The sequence below is a fragment of the Dendrobates tinctorius genome, unplaced genomic scaffold, assembly GCF_039654945.1.
Source record: "Dendrobates tinctorius isolate UK_male_01 unplaced genomic scaffold, ASM3965494v1 ptg000396l, whole genome shotgun sequence".
Classification (NCBI taxonomy): domain Eukaryota; kingdom Metazoa; phylum Chordata; class Amphibia; order Anura; family Dendrobatidae; genus Dendrobates; species Dendrobates tinctorius.
In genome coordinates, this window is record NW_027362062.1 from 3,263,100 (window position 1) to 3,281,672 (window position 18,573).

Here is an 18,573-nt window from a genome sequence, read left to right on the forward strand (position 1 = left end):
ACGTTCTTATTCCTAAGAGTACTGTACAGCTAAGCTGCAGTCACAATTTATAGCCGCTTTTTGGCTCCGCTTAATTAGCATCGAGCTAACGCTAAAGAAGATAAATAGGATCAGCTATGGGGTACTAATGGCCTAAAAGGAGTCTGTCGGCTGTTTTTTATCTCCTCCAACTTTTTTTTTGTACCCTTCTCCTGACTGATGACTTTCATTAATGTGACCCCTTTGCTGTGTTGTAAGCTGCTTTTGGACCATGGCTTTTGCTGTAAAAGGCAACTAAGAAAATGTCTCGAAAATCCCCCTAGAACTTCTAAACTTTTTATGGATTTAACCTGAATCTTTGTAAATGATGGCGGCCATTCACAGAATACTACGTAACACGAGTGTAACGTGATTGGCTAATTCTGAACAGAAACTCATCCCTAATTATGAGAGGGTGTTCACACTTATGCAGATACATTATTTTAGTTTTATTTTTTACTATACAAGGCTGCATGTTTGAAGTCAGAACGGATTATTATTTGTATGTATATAAAATTATTACTAAATTTACATTTATTCTTTTAATTGATTTTCTGTTCTCTTTTTTTTTTTTTTTAAGAATTTGATGATGCAACTAATCTATTAGCTGCAAACCCTGACGCCACTACTGTTAGTATCGGTGACCCAGATGAGACTCCAGATTCCCAGCAGGGGCACCGATCCAGAGAAGAAGACGACCTCTTAGAAGATTCTGATAAAACAGAGGTAATGCCTAGTGAGTGAATGTGCTCAGATAAGGTGTTATCGGACCATGCTCGTGTGGTAACCGCGTGTCTTCGGCGTGCTCAAATAATATATTCGAGTCCACGCTGCTGTTAGGCAATTCCTGCATGCGTTGCAGCTGGCGAACAGCCGCGGGGATTCAAACATGTTTTTCGAGCATGCCGAAGACACGTGGTTACCACAGGAGCATGCTCAGATAACACCTTATCTGAGCACGTTCGCTCATTGCTAGTAACAGCAGATAGTAGCCTGATTCCTAAAGCTGGAGTCACACATAGCGACTTACCAGCGATCCCGACACCGATATCAAGGTGTCAGGATCGCTGGTAAGTCGCTATGTGATCACTGGTGAGCTGTCACACAGACAGCTTCACCAGCGATCAGCACAGCGATGCCGAGCGCCCGGCATCGCTTGCCATCCCTGTAAAAAATAGAATTAAAATAAAAAATATAGTTATTCTCACCTTCCAACGTCCCGCGCAGCATTCCCGCCTCTCTCCACGCTCCGGTCCCAGTAATCCTTTGTGAGACGTCATGGTCTCGCGGGATCGCGAAGTCTCGCGGTCATTCGTGCAAAGGATCACTGGGACCGAAGCGTGGAGAGAGGCGGGAAGGCTGCGCGGGACGTCGGAAGGTGAGAATAACAATATTTTTTATTTTAATTCTATTTTTTACAGCTGATCGCTGGTCTCCCGCCTGTCACACGCAGCGATGCGTGCTGGCCAGCGGGAGACCAGTGACCAAAAAAATGTCCAGAGGTTTCTTACAGCGATCAGCGATACCGGCAGGGGGGGGGCGCTCGCTGATCGCTGTCACACACAGCGATCTCGCTGGTGAGATCGCTGTTGTGTCACAAAAGTTGTGACTCAGCAGCGATCTCGCTAGCGAGATTGCTGTGTGTGACTCCAGCTTTAAGAGTTCATTTTGCCAGTATTGTTCCAAGGCTTCCACCGCACTGGCAGATTATGCATTGCAAAGTGTGAATGGAGTAGTGACATTAAAGGGATTGTCACAAAGCACACAAATCAGTAAGCTATATTCTTCAACTAAAAGAAGTAGTAAGTCCTGATCTCAGGTTGGTTCATGGCTTTAAAGAGAAATTCCTATAATTGACGTTCATGGTGTATTTCAGCAATGGACATTTATAGATTGCTGAGCAGATATCATTGAAACCTAGTTCTCCTGATAGGTGGGGCTCCAGATGTGGGCTATGGACATCGCATACATTTTCTTTGGATGGAATACCCCTTTAATGAATAACTAGGAGTTTTGGAAATAGAAAAAAGATGCGCACCATAGAGATTAATAAATTGGGGTCCCTTGTTTCGGAGATCAGGGGTAATGTATGCTTTAACACAGCTGTACATTCCAGTATCCCCCAGGAGTAAGGCCTGGAAGCTGCCAAGTCTTATTTACTTACGTTCCATCCTATGCCTGCACACCATCACAACTTTCTGCTTGAGGGTAATAACTTTATCCTGTTTAACAATATCTTTGAGTTTAATGTCGAGGTAGCTATTTAGGAAGGGCTAAATTAACCCTTCACGGTTGAGCCAGTGATTTCCAAATTATTCCAGTGTTGCTAGCAACTCAAATGACCACACGGAGACTGGGGTCTCTGTACGGGAGGATCGAGGCAGATCACTAAGCCCCTTTATTTTAGTCACATCTTTTATAATCTTTTGCTTAATTATGCAAGGTTCTCAAGTACCAATAGCATCATTTCACTTTATAAGCCAATAATATTGCAAGAAAACCGGAAACTACATATACGTCTGTACCTAAATAGCGTAGAAAGTAGTATAATGGCATATTCTTCAGAGTTTTACACCCCCGCCTCCCTTATCTTTGTACCTGATGAGAACAGTCTGGTTTCATGACAGCCCATGCCAATTATAAAAATTTATCTTACAACAACAAAAATTAAGAAACGAAACCTACAGAGAAATGGAGAAGTGAAACCTAAGCTCTGATTTTAGTATTAACCCTTCACATTCCCCCCTAGATAAATTTTTTTAACATATGCAGCATCAGAGGTGCTATCCCAAGCTAACAGCTTGAGGGGTACTGGTCTTCACATGACTGATGCCGTGTTATCAGTCATGGCTGTCGCGGCGCACCCGTCCCCCCTGTATACTGCAGTTCACGAATAACAATTTTTGATGACGGTGGTGGGGATCTTTTGTAGGTAGGCATGTGCTTGGCTTCAACATCTTCATCAAGTAGCCTTTTGAGATCGGTGCAGAGAAGAGCAGGGGCAACGACACCTTTGGTATCATCATTAGCTGTCTTAGTGCAGAATTTCCTAATACATACAGAAATACACCAAAGAACAAGTTTTAGTATCACATATACAACAAGGATACAGGCAGCAATGTGTAACAAGCTCTGTAAGATCCTTAAACCAATTGGCTGGATTGAGAAAGGAGAAGGTGTCTGACCACCAACTGTCCCTATTACAATCATTGTCTTTATCGTATTGATTTTTGAGTCTTTGAATATCTTCTAACTTTAACTTTTAACTTCTACCAATAATAATATGGAAAATGCGAAAAACCAAAACATTATGTCCCTTCATTTGCTATTGGCTTGTTGAGTGATGAGGAGAACTTGATAGGGACCGTCATACAAGGGTTCTAGTCCATGCTTCCTGACATGCTTCTTCACGACTACCAAATCACCAGGCTTCAGGTTATGACATTTGTCGGTTTCTGCTGAATCTGGAAAAGAAAAGGAAACTAGAACATAGGTGTTAGCAAGATTTTTACTAAGCAGAATAACATTGAACAACACGGTCAGTTTCTTCTGATAACTGCTGGGGCTGGAAATTTGCAACTGGGGGCCTAGTACCAAACAATATCTCATATGGGAACAGGCCATGTTTTGCAATAGGGGTAGTACGAATATGGTATAGAACAATGGGTTGGAGCTCTGGCCATGGAGCCGTAGTCTCCTGTATCATTTTGGTCAATTGTCCCTTCAGTGTGCCGTTCAGCCTCTCAACTTCCCCACTGGATTGTGGGTGATGCGGAGTATGGAGGGCTACAGTGGATCCAAGCATTGTCAGAACTTCTTAGTACACATGAGAAGAAAAGGCCAGACCTTGATCACTTTCAACAACTTCTAGAACCCCATATCTGCATATAACTTCCATCACCAGTTTCTTCGCTGTGGTCTTTGCAGTCATGTTGGTAACAGGGAATGCTTCCGGCCAACTGGAGAACCAGGGCCCAGTAGAATTTTTGCACCAGTGCGAGGGCCTGATTCTTTCCTCGATGTGTAGGCCCATGTGCCCATGTGGCAATAGCAGGGTACATCTGCTTAGGGAGACACACAAGTCGGTCCTTTTTCCAGAGACCATTATCCATTCGTGTCCCATCAGTCTTCCATTGCTTCACCTCTTCCTTTGGAGACATTCTCTGCATTGTCATTAAGGGGTCTCGCAGGGTCCGACAGAAAACTTCAGTCTGTTGCAGATCATCAGGTTCTTGTAGGGTCAGTGCTTCTTGTAACTGTTTACGCTGAGAGCGTGTGGTCGCCATAGTTGGTATGGTTGGTTCAACGGGTAAGAGAGCGGCGGCTTTTGCTTGCATATCCGCAAATATGTTGCCAACAGTCTGTGGATTGTTCCTAGGACCGTGTGCCTTAACTTTGATAATAGTCACCTGAGTAGGTAATTTGATCGAGCCCATGAGGGTTTTAACAGCTTCAGCATTTTTCACTGGGGTTCCAGCAGTAGTAATAAACCCTCGATTGGCCCATAGAGCCCCAAAATCGTGAGCAATACCCAATGCATACCGTGAGTCCATGTATATATTAGCCCGTCTGTTCTTGGCCAAAGTACTTGCAGTAGACAGAGCCTGGAGTTCTGCTTCTTGTGCTGACAGTGAGGGCGGGAGCACAGCTGCGTGCACTACAGTGTCCTCTGTGGTAACGGCGTATCCCGTGTGGACTCTACCAAAAACTCATCAGCATATCTTGAACCATCCGTCTATAACACCAGATCGGGATTTGGGAGTGGATTCTCACTGACATTTGGTGGAGTAGCTGTTTCTTCAGTCAGAAGTTGGGAACAGTCATGTTGGAGGTAATCCTCATCACTGCCATCTTTCCTTATAGTTCATTAAACCGTCTTTCAAGGCGTTGTCAAGGGGTTGCATTATGCGGGATGCATCCGGTATCCACTGACAAAAATAGGTGCATAGGAAAACGCTGGAGTTCAGTTTCATCTTTGGGGAAAGGAAGGGAGCTGACAGCTATTTTTCTTTCTTCTGCGAGGTGTCTAACACCCTGAAGGAGACAGTGACCCAAGAACATCACTTGACCAAGGCAGAACTGAAGTCCCGAGGCCGAAACCCGACAGTTCAGTGCTGCCAGATACTTAAGGAGGCTAACAATGGCAGAAATGGCTAAAGACACCTGCTCATATTTTTTTTTACAACCTGGTTGGGACTGTTTTGGGCCCCTTATGGCATAACTGTCCATGTTAACTGTCGTCCCTGCTAAGTGAATGCAAATAGAAACTGGCTGTCTGGGTGTAACGGAATGCTAAAGAAGGCATTGGTAAGATCAGTAACTGTAAACCAAGCAGAATCCTGGGGTATTTGGGACAAAAGAGTATGTGGATTAGGCACCAGGTTTGAGAAACAATTTTACTGGTTCTACAGGCATTTTCCCTATATCATTTGGCCCTTTTGCCCAGAGTTTACATGGTATCTCTGAGAGGTATGGGATGAGTCATTGATCCTCAGGCAATATTGGGAGTGGATCTGAGCCTATCAGGGCCATCATAACCGTAAAAAGGGCATGCAAAATACATATTTCCTCACTGTCTTCATCTACATAGGGATTATATAACAAAAAAACCCATCTGACCATCATCTTGGAATTGTATTCTGGAGCAGAACTGTGATAATATATCTGCCCCTAATAAATTTACTGGACATGTGGGAGAGATCACAAACTGAGCAGTAACGAGAATTAGCAGGGAGGGGCTGAGGAGCAGGGTTCCCACTAGCTGAAGTCTGAGGGGGGGGGGGGGGGCGAGAGTTTGCTGTGTGGGCTGAAGGGCACACTGTGTGCTCGCAGCTGCGGTGGGGGCTAGAGGCTGCTGTTTGCTCTTTTACTCTGTCACCTCATTGGGGGACACAGAACCATGGGTGTTATGCTGCTGTCCACTAGGAGGCGACACTATGCATAATCTGAAAAAGATTAACTTTGGCTCCTCCTCTGCAGTATACACCCCTGGACGGCGTCAGCCTTCTACAGTTTTTGCTTAGTATCGCAAGGAGGCACACCTTTTTTTCCGTTCTCTTTTTTCGGCACGGATGACTAAAATGACACGCTGGAGTGTCATAGAAGGGGCGGATTGAGACAGAAAGGGCGCGTTTTTACACAGCCCAGCACGCCCTTTTCAGCTCTCCGCCCCCTCCTCCCTCTCCTCAGCGTCCCGGTGGCCATTTTTTTTTTTTGGATGAGATCCAGGAGAGGAGCATCACAGCGGTCTCCGGGGGGGCACAGAACTGGGATCTGTCGGCGCTGGACCTAGGGGCACACCGGTGGAGTAAGCTCACAGCTGGGTTCTCATTACTCAGCTGTGAATCCATACTCCCTATAAGGCTCTCTGTGGGTTCCCTCTGCGTAGCCACCCCTGTACGATCCCTAATAGCCAGCCTCTGTGCACTATGCCGGGCTCAAGGAAGAGAACCAGGCAGAAATGTTTCTATGCATTCTGCACAGCCTGCAAAGCTACGCTCCCTAGTGGTAGCACGTATCCGCACTGCCGGGACTGCATCCAGAACTCTGGGTCAGAACCCCAGGGAGTCCCTACTGACGCTTCAGTGTCAGAGGCCACGCCGGAATGGGCAACTCAGATGTCACAGTCTATGACACAGTCCATAGACAACTTAACTGCCACATTGCTGCAAGCTCTGCAGAGTCGGGCCCCGGCTATGGACGTTACACAGCAAACGGACAGCTTGTCTCAGGAACATGCTGCTTCCGACTCTCACAGACGTAAGCGGACCCACAGGTCTCGATCACCTGAGTCGTCCTATAGCACAAGGTCGTCGTCCCCCCCCAGGGAGAGACACCGTCATTCCAGGTCTCCTAGGCAGTCCCCTGTCACAGTGCAATTTACCACAGAGATCCCCCACCACAGAAGACCCCCGCCCCAGGTCGCCCTCCAGGGATCACCTTAGCGAGACACAGGATTCGGAGGGCATCTGTGACTCCGACTCAGATAACGAAATGGAGAGGTCCGTGGTACCTTCTCCCCCTAGCAATACAGCGCTAGTTGAGGACATAATCTCTGCCATTCATCAGGTGCTAAAAATTCCAGAGTCGGCCCCGGAAGTCCCAGAACATAGGATTTGCTTTGAAAGTGTTCAGAAACCACCTAAGGTCTTCCCTAATCACCATGAGTTTGAGGAAATACTTACCAAACATTTTGCGCAGCCTGAGAAAAAATTTGCTAATCGCAAATATTTGGAAGCGAAGTACCCCTTCCCACAGAAAGACACCAAACAATGGACAGATCCACCTGAAGTGGACCCCCCGGTTTCTAGGCTAGCAGCGCAGACCTTACTCTCTCTGCCAGATAGCTCAACCCTCAGGGACGCAGCAGACCGGCAAGTAGAACGCATGGCTCATTCTATTTTCGAAGCGGCAGGCGTCTCTCTGGGCCCTGCGTTTGCTTCAGTTTGGGCGGCCAAGGCCATCCTGGCTTGGGCCAAAAAACTACAGGAGGGTCTTCAAGCTTCAAATCCCGAGCTCTCGGACCAAGCGGTCCAGATAGCAGTGGTAGCAGACTACATGCTTCATGCAGCCCTGGATTCCGCAAGAGGTGTAGCGGGAATAGCATCAAACGCCATCACGAGCCGACGCATCCTCTGGCTGCGAGAATGGAAAGCGGATGCGGCCTCAAAGAAGTCCCTCACGCGACTTCCGTATCTTACTGGAAGACTTTTCAGCGAAAAATTGGACACAATGATAGCCAATGCCACTGGGGGTAAGAGTACCTCTCTCCCTCAACTAAAACCAAAACGCATGTTTAAACGAAGAAACCAGACGCGATTCCGATCCTTTCGGAATTCCTCGGGCTGGTCCGTCTCGCGCCCAGCGCAAAACCGTAACCGCTCTCCACGCAGGGACAACCCACGGGCGCAGCAGCGACCGGACAGGTCTTGGCAGTCGAAAGCAGGCCAAGCGAAACCCAAGGGAGGAAAACCTCAGAACTTCGCTTCATCATGACTCACGAACTCCGGAAGACACCCCACCAGTAGGCGGCCGACTTTTACTCTTCCAGCAAGTCTGGCTGCCTATTACAGAAGACAGGTGGGTCAGGGAAATAGTGTCTTCCGGATACATGATAGAGTTCACTTCCGCTCCACCGAACCGGTTCTTCCTTTCTATTCCTCCAACACCACCAGACAAGGCTCGTGCTTTCCACCGAGCGGTCTCCTCTCTCCTTCAAGCAGGAGTTGTGGTGCCGGTTCCCGCGAACGAGAGATTCCGAGGGTTCTACTCAAATCTGTTCGTAGTCCCCAAGAAAGGAGGCAGCGTCCGACCCATACTGGACCTAAAATAGCTCAACAATTACGTACGGGTCCGTCATTTCCGCATGGAGTCCCTCCGGTCCATCATTGCATCCATGGAGCAGGGAGAATACCTTGCCTCCATAGACATACAGGATGCGTATCTGCACATACCAATTGCTCCCGCCCACCAAAGATTTCTCAGGTTCGCGGTCAACCAAAACCACTACCGGTTTGTCGCCCTTCCGTTCGGACTCGCCACGGCTCCAAGAACGTTCACCAAAATCATGGCGGCCACCATGGATGTTCTGCACTCAAGAGGCATTCTAGTCGTCCCGTACCTGGACGACCTCCTCATCAAGTCTCCCACTTTCAAAGACTGCGAGGTCAGTGTCTCAATCACAATAGACACACTGAGTCGCCTGGGATGGCTAGTCAACCTACAGAAATCGTCGACTATCCCAAGTCAGACTCTAACATTCCTGGGAATGTTATTCGACACCTCCAGGGGCCTGGTGCTCCTTCCCAAGGACAAGACACTGGCCATCCGTCTGGGAGTTCGTACACTCCTTCGCAGTCCTCCTCGATCTCTCCGGTTTGCCATGAGAGTCCTCGGCCGGATGGCAGCAGCAATAGAGGCAGTGCCATTTGCCCAGTTTCACCTCAGGGTCCTTCAACTAGCCATACTCAGATCTTGGGACAGGAATCCCTTCTCCCTCGACAGGGAGTTCAGGTTGACGTCGTCAACCAGGAGGTCCCTGCATTGGTGGCTCAAACCAACCTCGCTTACATGAGGGAAGCCCTTTCTCACAGGACAATGGAAGATCCTGACTACCGATGCAAGCCTGACAGGCTGGGGGGCGGTGCACCTACATCACAGGGCACAAGGCAAGTGGTCACCGAGGGAAGTGACATTGCCCATCAATATTCTGGAAATCAGGGCCATCCTCTTGGCACTGAGAGCCTTTCATCACTTGCTTGCAGCCTCGCACATACGGATACAGTCGGACAATGCCACGGCTGTGGCATATGTGAACCACCAAGGCGGGACCCGCAGCGCCGAGGCGATGAGAGAAGTGGCACATATCCTCCGCTGGGTGGAAGACACGAGGTCGGTACTTTCTGCGGTCCACATTCCGGGTGTAGAAAACTGGGAAGCCGACTTCCTCAGAAGGCAAGGAATGGACTCGGGGGAGTGGTCTCTCCATCCCGAGATTTTTTACCATATCTGTCAACGCTGGGGAACCCCGGAGGTGGACCTAATGGCATCCCATCTCAATACCAAGGTCCCCAATTTCATGGCCAGGACACACGACCCGCGGTCGCTCGGAGCGGATGCCCTGGTCCAGGACTGGTCCCAGTTCCGACTCCTGTACATTTTTCCACCTAATCTCCAGGGTCGTGAGGAAGATCAAGCAAGAGGGAGTTCCAACCATCCTCATCGCGCCAGACTGGCCCAGACGTACATGGTACGCCGACATCGTTCAACTTACAGCAGACGCCCCCTGGCGTCTACCCGACGGTCAAGACCTTCTGTCTCAAGGTCCGTTCTTCCATCAGAATTCAGGGGCTCTCAGTTTGACGGCATGGCCCTTGAAACCTGGATTCTAACCCAGACAGGTTTTTCACCGGCAGTCATTGCAACTATGATCAGGGCAAGGAAGCCTGCCTCCGCCAAGATCTATTATCGTACCTGGATAGCTTCCTTTTCTTGGTGCGAATCTCATGGACAAGTCCCACTCCCTTGTTCCCTCCCGAAGGTACTAGGTTTTCTTCAATCGGGCCTAGACGCCAAGCTATCCTTAAGTTCGCTTAAGAGTCAGGTGTCGGCGCTTTCAGTCCTTTTTCAAAAGCGCATTGCTATTAAACAGCAAGTAAGGACTTTCATCCAGGGAGTTTCCCGATTGGTTCCTCCCTACAAACGTCCGCTGGATACGTGGGACCTCAATCTGGTCCTGACAGCATTGCAAGCTCCACCCTTCGAACCTCTTAGAGGAGTTCCACTCTCCATTCTGTCTCAGAAAGTGTTTTTTCTAGTGGCGATCACCTCGTTACGCAGAGTGTCGGAATTGTCAGCACTTTCCTGCAGACGGCCTTTCCTAGCCTTTCACCAGGACAAGGTGGTTCTCCGCACGGTACCATCCTTCCTTCCGAAGGTTGTGTCCAACTTTCACCTCAATGAGGAGATTTCACTGCCATCCCTTTGCCCGGTTCCGGTTCATAGAGTGGAGAAGGCTCTGCATACGCTTGACCTCGTCAGAGCATTGCGGATTTACGTGTCCAGGACTGCACCTTTCCGGAAGTCTGATTCCCTCTTCATTCTTCCAGAAGGTAGTCGCAAGGGACTGCCAGCTTCCAAGGCTACCCTTGCCAGGTGGATCAAGTCCACCATACATGAGGCCTACCGACTTAACAGTTCCCCTCTTCTGGCCGGTATCACGGCACACTCTACACGGGCAGTAGGGGCCTCCTGGGCCATTCGGCATCAGGCTTCGGCACAACAAGTGTGTAAGGCGGCCACTTGGACTAGCCTACACACGTTTACGAAACACTACAGTGTTCATACCCAGTCCTCAGCGGATGCAAGCCTGGGTAGACGGGTTCTGCAGGCGGCAGTGCCCCAAATTTAGGGACCTGCTAGCACAATATTCGTCCATTGCTTCCCACCCAGGGACTGCTTTGGGACGTCCCATGGTTCTGTGTCCCCCAATGAGGCGACAGAGTAAAGGAGATTTTTGTGTACTCACCGTAAAATCTCTTTCTCTTAGCCTCTAATTGGGGGACACAGCTCCCACCCTGTTGCCCTTATGGGCCGTTGTTTACGGTTGAGTTCTCATATTGTTCTTTGAGCTCGTACATAGTAGCCTTTTTACAGGCATGGTTATGTTACTTGGTTACGTTCCTCCTAATGCTTTTGCACAAAACTGGAGAAGGCTGACGCCGTCCAGGGGTGTATACTGCAGAGGAGGAGCCAAAGTTAATCTTTTTCAGATTATGCATAGTGTCGCCTCCTAGTGAACAGCAGCATAACACCCATGGTTCTGTGTCCCCCAATTAGAGGCTAAGAGAGATTTTACGGTGAGTACACAAAAATCTCCTTTTTTTTTTTTCTCTCTCTCTGCTGAACAGAGCGGGTTAAAGTCTTCTGAAAACTTTTTTTTTTTTCCTCTGCAGCTGGTAAATGGAAGGGGTGGATACTCAACCACTTGCAATAACGGGGACTAAGGCTGGCGGCGGATGATAATAGGTGCCGTTAGCAGAGGTGGGGGCTGCAACTCTCGGTCTTCTTGTGCCACAATTATAACAGACCTCTCTCCACTGAGGATTAGTAACTACACATACAGCACAGATCCACCCGGCAGGATCATAGGGTGGGGGCATACTGAGTTTTGGTAGTCCAGGATACATCGGTGCCTTAGGGTTAAGGAGCTTACAATCGGGAGGAGGCTTGATTTCCTTGGGAGGGACCTTATCATCTAGCAGGGAAACTTCTTGTTTCAAATCATCACTTTTAACTATTCGACTGCCTGACACATTGTCTGGATCTTAGTTCCTTCTTTAATCAATTACATTCTCATACCACAGTCACTTTCTTGAACCAAAAAACATCCCGTCCCTGTCATAATAGACAATTTTTCCTTCTTCAACATAGCAGTAACAGAAACAATCAGAACTCACTTGCTGTTCAATGTCCACATAACCTTCATTATACAATTCATGTGCCAAGCCATGGAATTCCTCAGCGCCTTCAAGTAATCCATCATCAGTCAATCTCCCTTTATTTATTTATTTATTTATTTTTAACTCCATCCCATAGCGTAGGCTGCAACCTCCCACCCTTAGGAAATCCCAGAATCGAAAATATTTTTCCTGCATTCCTGACAAATTTCTTTCCTCGTCTTTGAATCATAAGACTAACAGTATCTGATCCTTCACACAATTCCAAACTTTTCTTTTTCTTCCACAGAAACATAATTCTCTCCTTTAGAGCTAAATATCCTTCAGTTGTGCACAATACTGGAGCAGCCGTCTCCGTTTGTTCCACAGGGTCAACCCCCTCTGGGAAGCCCAAAATTCGCGGTACTCAGTGAAAGGAGGAGGGCGTCTCAGACTATCCCTCCGGACACCTCTGGTTATATATATCTATATATACCTGAGTTACGTATCCTACCCATCTTCGATCACTCACCACGCCCAATACTAATAATGATCGGGAATTTCAGGATATTTTGACTATAAAGAGAGTCACAATCACTGGTCAATCCGGGGTGTCCGCCCCTTATGAGGTACAGTTCGAGCACTGGGCCCCCAACGGGACTACACCTCTATATGATTCCACCCATGAATCACCCCACCAGGGGACAAACCTCAGATCCTCTTTGCAGCAACAAGCACAGGAAAACCACACCAACGGTCAGTCTGAACAGTATAACTGCCAACTTACCGTGGTTGTGGGGGGTGATCAGTCCCAATTTTCCAGCACCTGTGTCCGCTCTGAGGTTCCTTTGTGTTGTTGTCCTCCGGGGGCAGAAGGGTCCCTGTTCGGGGGCTCCACGTTGGGCACCACTGTCGAGGTAGCTATTTAGGGAGGGCTAAATTAACCCTTCACGGTTGAGCCAGTGATTTCCAAATTATTCCAGTGTTGCTAGCAACTCAAATTTCCAGACGGAGACTGGGGTCTCTATACGGGAGGATCGAGGCAGATCACTAAGCCCCTTTATTTTAGTCACATCTTTTATAATCTTTTGCTTAATTATGCAAGGTTCTCAAGTACCAATAGCATCATTTCACTTTATAAGCCAATAATATTGCAAGAAAACCGGAAACTACATATATGTCTGTACCTAAATAGCGTAGAAAGTAGTATAATGGCATATTCTTCAGAGTTTTACACCCCCGCCTCCCTTATCTTTGTACCTGATGAGAACAGTCTGGTTTCATGACGGCCCATGCCAATTATAAAAATTTATCTTACAACAACAAAAATTAAGAAACGAAACCTACAGGGAAATGGAGAAGTGAAACTTAAGCTCTGATTTTAGTATTAACCCTTCACATTAATTCTTCATTTTTCAAACAAACTAGAGGCTGCGCCATAGGAAGAAGGTTCCCACTTGCATACATAAACCTATATAGATGGGGTTATTCGAGGAATACTTAATATACTACCCACAATAACACTGTACCGTCGCTACATTGACGATTTATTCTTATGGAAATGGAATGGGACAGAGGCTGGGGATTTTATTGGAGGGTCTGAATGACAATTAGTTTGGATTAATTCTCACTTACCATTTCTCTGCAGCTAAATCAAATTTTTAACTTTGATATTTTTTGACATCGATAGGATGATACAAACTTGTACCTTTTTCAAGAAGATTGAGGTCAATAATTACATGGACTTTGGGAGTGCACGTGGCATGGCTGAGGAACATCCCAGTTCATCAGAGTGCGAACATCGGCAGTAATATTGCAATTCAAGTTTTCAGAAAATCCGGCACTCCATAAAATCAATTTCTTAATTTGAAGAAATGAAAATTGGTACATGTCATATGCGATTCAGGGTTACCGCCCTTATTAATAGGGTTTTGCAGTAACAGTTCAAGGAGAAGTACTGAGACTTGTCATTGACGCGCTGAAAAATGCACTAAAACATCTATTTCACTTTTTCCTAGTGCAGTTTTTCTACATCATGTTTCTGATTTTCTGCAGTCAAATCTTATCTATTACATTCTCGTATTTATGTGTTCATACAGATGAATTGTGACACTGGGTCCTGGCTTAGTGGCACAGTGGTCAATGATAGAGGCATTACAAATGCTAAAGTTCTAGGTCCATATTCCCCCAGGGTGCTTTATAGATTATATATTTTATTTTTCATCCTCTGTGGTGTTGTGACTCTTGACGCACATGTATAAAGTCATTTTTTTTTTACCTTTTGTTATCTGTACATATATCCCTTTGATTGTTACTACATTATGGCCTGAGGAAGGCACTGGGGAAATGCTGTACGTTTTTTTTTTTTATATGAATGTACAAATAAATGCTATCTGTTGGTAAGTCCAAATAAAGCGCATAAAAATTGTGGCAAATGGCAGATAGCCCCATATGAGCACTCAGCATAGCAATCGACATACTTTATCCATCCAGTGTGTTTGTTTTACAGCTGCTTGCAGGACAAAAGAAGGTTGCCCCTTTTTGGACATTCGAGTATTATCAGACATTTTTTGATGTTGACACCTACCAGGTGAGTAAGAGATATATATTGGTTATCAGGACATTTTATTATCCTTAATTGCAATATCTGTTGGTAATTGCAGGTTCTTGACAGGATAAAAGGTTCTGTTTTACCCATCCCAGGAAGGAACTTTGTAAGGCTGTATGTACGGAGTAACCCAGACCTTTACGGTATGTATGAAAGGATATGGACACTTTTAACAAAAAAAATATATTTTTCCTTGAAAATAATTACCTTTTTATTTACTAAAATGTCAGTCTGCAATCTTCATTCCTTCATTAATTTTTCAGGCCCCTTTATATGTAGTTTGCAGTTTGATTCAAGTTTTAGATTTAGCTAATGAGAGAGTGTCTTTCTGGTAATATAGGCTGGATGTGAGCCCTCTATGTAACTAGAGTGCTGCTGTCTTTACTTGCTTTCATAAATCAGCTCAGCTTCAATAATATACTTTCCCCTTTATGTGCTTTCCTTGGCTTTGTACTCTGAGACACTTTCTCCCCTCTCAACTGCAGATCTGTGTGCAAACCCACTTTTCCCCTTTCCTGCTATCAATTATAGATGCAGAAGCTCTGAAGGATTTCTTGCATTTTTTTGCAGAGCACGCAGCTAGATAAAGGTCTTACATACACTCGGCAGCAGCAAAATGATAGAAAACTTGTAATTAAAACTATTAAACTATGAAAACTATTTAGAAAGTTACTTATCTTTGCATTTAGGAAGCAAACAATACAGCAAATTCTGTGCAAATGTGTACATAGACCTTTATATTCATTGAGATGTCAGTGTCACCAATGTACACTGTAAAGGAATTCAGGAGATGCATATTATGCTCAAGGAGAGATTTTTTTGTGCACCGTGCCCCCTTCATTGTTATTTGATTGCCCCAGTATCTGTGGCTAGCATATTAGCTCCCATTACAGGGAAAATTCATCCTCCTGGCTGCAGAGATGACTTAGTCTCATACCAACCAGTAGCTCTTGCTTTTTGATCACTGGGTCCAGAGGAGGAAGCACTGTCAGCACTTGCTATAACTGTATACATACCGTTTGTTCAGGGCTGTGTATACAGAGATCTGGAAGGTAGAGATGGTTTTAAACACTCTCTGCTTTCTCTATGGCGAGTCTGGCTATGTCAGACAGCCGGCTCCGTGCTTCATTGCATGCGGGTGCTCTACTGTACAGTGGCATTTTAGAACACAATGCCGACCACCCAATTATGGGTGGTCCTAGAAGTAACTAATATACATTTTTAATTTGTTTAAGAATTTCCTTCTAAAATGTCTGACACATTAAGCGACTTACATTACTGTATCTTTCTTTACAAGGTCCTATCTGGATTTGTGCCACACTAATTTTTACCATCACAATCAGTGGGAATCTGTCCAATTTCTTTCTTCACCAGGGAGAACCTCAATACCACTATGTGCCAGAGTTTAGAAAAGGTGAGTTTCAAATTAATAAAAGCCAGTGTGGACTGGACTTCAAAACTGAGAATTGGAAATGTAAAATAGTAATATGATATTTGTGTGAGAAAAACAAATTGTTAGTTTATTATTGGACTGAAAATTCACGATTCTGTCTAAACTGGGCATTGCCATTTGTTGAAGTGTCATTAACGGAAATATAAAGATTTTCCAATTTGGTAAAGTGGAGACTGAATATAGTAGAGTATGGCTTAAATGGTATTGGCTTGAGCACCCATTTATCACCTATTCATTGGTGAGGTGATAAATGCAAGCTATTGGGGTCTGCAGCTCCTTTGGGATTTGCAGCTCCATTGAGGTGTGCAGCTCCATTTAGGTGTGCAGCTTCATTGAGGTGTGCAGCTCTATTGGGGTCTGCAGCACCATATTTATAGACAATAGTTTCCTCAAGATCCAAGACAAGGGCTGAATTTTAAGTTTTCCATCACTGCTCTACACTACTCTTTACACATGGGGGTATTCTTGAGTATGTTGCCCATCTATTAATGCTATTAACAAATCATCTGCCTTTGCCTAATAAGTGGGTCCTCATTGAGAAAGAAAGCCCCCTCTCTATGTTGTCGATATGCCCTAACAGGATACATGGAAAGATGTTGTCTATATGAGACATCTTTAAAAATATGATAGATGAGGGGAAAACAAACAAAGCTGAGCGAGCATTGTACTTGGCTGTCTGCGGCAGACCCATAGAGAATGAATGGAGCAGTGGTGTGCATGTCCGGCCAACGCTTTATTCGTTGTGGGGTCCCAGCGGTCAGACGCCCGTCGATCACCAGTTCACATATTCTATGGTTAAAGGATACGTTTTTCAGATGGGAATAACCCTTTAACATGTCACCGACAAGACTAAAAACCAAAACCGAGAACGGTTATTACTGACACCAGGGGAAGAACCTGACTATAAATAATAATAACATTGGCACCGGAGAATCTGCCCTCCAACCATCCATAGTCCTATACAACCTGTGCTCTTAATCATCGGGCTACTCACGTGATGTTTGTCTGTTACAGGGTTTACTATGGTTCTATTCATAGGGAGAAGAGTTGCATAGTGGTGCATTGTTCGGCTGGGGAGATTATTTTGACAGTGTCTGGCGCCCTATGGTGCACCGTTTATAGTAATAAGGACCTTGCTTGTTGCACCCAAATATTACTGACAGATATTTTATCTATCGTGGCGCTAATGATAAAGGGTCTGCCAGGTACTCTAAGGAAGGTAAAAGGCCTTATTGTATGTCACTGTTGTTTCCTGGTGTTCGGAATAAAACGCACTGTGCAGTAACAGCTGATTGGAGGGGGTGTTCAGAGATGGATCCCCCACTAATCTAATATTGATGGCCTATGTTAAAGATAGGCCATCCATTTTGAAAGCCTTTGGGAAGAGGGGCTCTTAAATTCATTCTCTTGCAAACTGCACACTACATTCACTTTAGTAAGGGGTAGAGTAAGAGAGGGACAGCTAACATAAGAGGAAGCACAGTCTGCCTGTGTCTCTATAGAGGGAGCATTCTGTCTGGCTCAGACCTGTGATCACAGCAGCATTAACACTTACTCAGTCTTTCTTTATCAGTGTGTGACGTTAGCTATTAGGGTGGAAGAGGGAGCGACTGGGAGGAAGTTCCAATGTGTCTGTAACATGGCAGACAACGATAACCACATTCTTCTAGCTCTGCTGCACAGATTGACAAACTGTGAAGGAAACGGCTCTATATGGGTATTGTATGTAAGAATGAGGTATGTTTTAAATGAAGCCTGTCAACACAAAATGACTGTTCAAACCAAGCGCAGATGGTTGGAGCACCCTTGGCGTGGCGGAGCAGTTCAGAGCACCTTCCCAACTATTTGTTTTTCATCTATCTCTGCCCTTCTCTGACTACTGGAAAGTTAGAGATGTCAATCATGAAAGAGCAGGGTGGGAAGATACACTGAACTGCACATTCAGCCCAAGGTTGCACTGAGCTTCTGTGTTTGGTTTGCACAGTCATTTTGTTCTAACAGGCTCCCTTTAACAGTTTGATAACAAGATATCGTTTGTAACTCAACTAAGAATTAGTCAGTGACTATTCACCTGTTGCCAGCCTGTTCTGCCTTTTTTTTTTCTTGCAGTATCCATTGCTGCCACGGCCATCTATGCCTATGCCTGGCTGGTTCCACTGGCTCTCTGGGGTTTCCTATCCTGGCGACACAGTAAAGTAATGAGTATGGTGTCATATTCCTTCCTGGAGATTGTGTGTGTCTATGGCTACTCTCTCTTCATCTACATCCCCACTTCTGTGAGTGAACGCTAGAACGGAGTGGGCCATACCGTAACTCGCTAACCAGTTCTCCGGTAAGGCCTCTTTCACACATCAGTTTTTTGCCATCAGTCGCAATCCAGCAGTTTTGGAAAAAAATGGATCCGTCGCAGATTGTGAAAAATTGATGTGACGGATGCGTTTTTTCACTGGATCCGACTGCCTTACCTGGTAATAATAATTGGAGCATGCTCAGTTTAAAAAAAAAACGGAATCCGGCTCTGGATTCCGTCATTTGACGGACAGCGATGAATCTTGTGC

The 18,573-nt window shown here is 45.8% G+C and overlaps 1 protein-coding gene across 3 annotated transcripts in view; it reads left to right on the forward strand.

Annotated features, from left to right (window-relative positions):
* The window catches only part of YIPF1 (Yip1 domain family member 1), a 28,325-nt gene that overhangs the window by 3,621 nt on the left and 6,131 nt on the right, over nt 1-18,573 (forward strand). For all 3 annotated transcript variants that reach the window (XM_073563704.1, XM_073563705.1, XM_073563706.1), the window contains exons 3-7: nt 599-744; nt 14,464-14,544; nt 14,618-14,705; nt 15,860-15,976; nt 18,125-18,291. In XM_073563704.1, the coding sequence (XP_073419805.1) occupies nt 599-744; nt 14,464-14,544; nt 14,618-14,705; nt 15,860-15,976; nt 18,125-18,291 (599 nt within the window). The remainder of the gene's footprint in view (nt 1-598; nt 745-14,463; nt 14,545-14,617; nt 14,706-15,859; nt 15,977-18,124; nt 18,292-18,573) is intronic.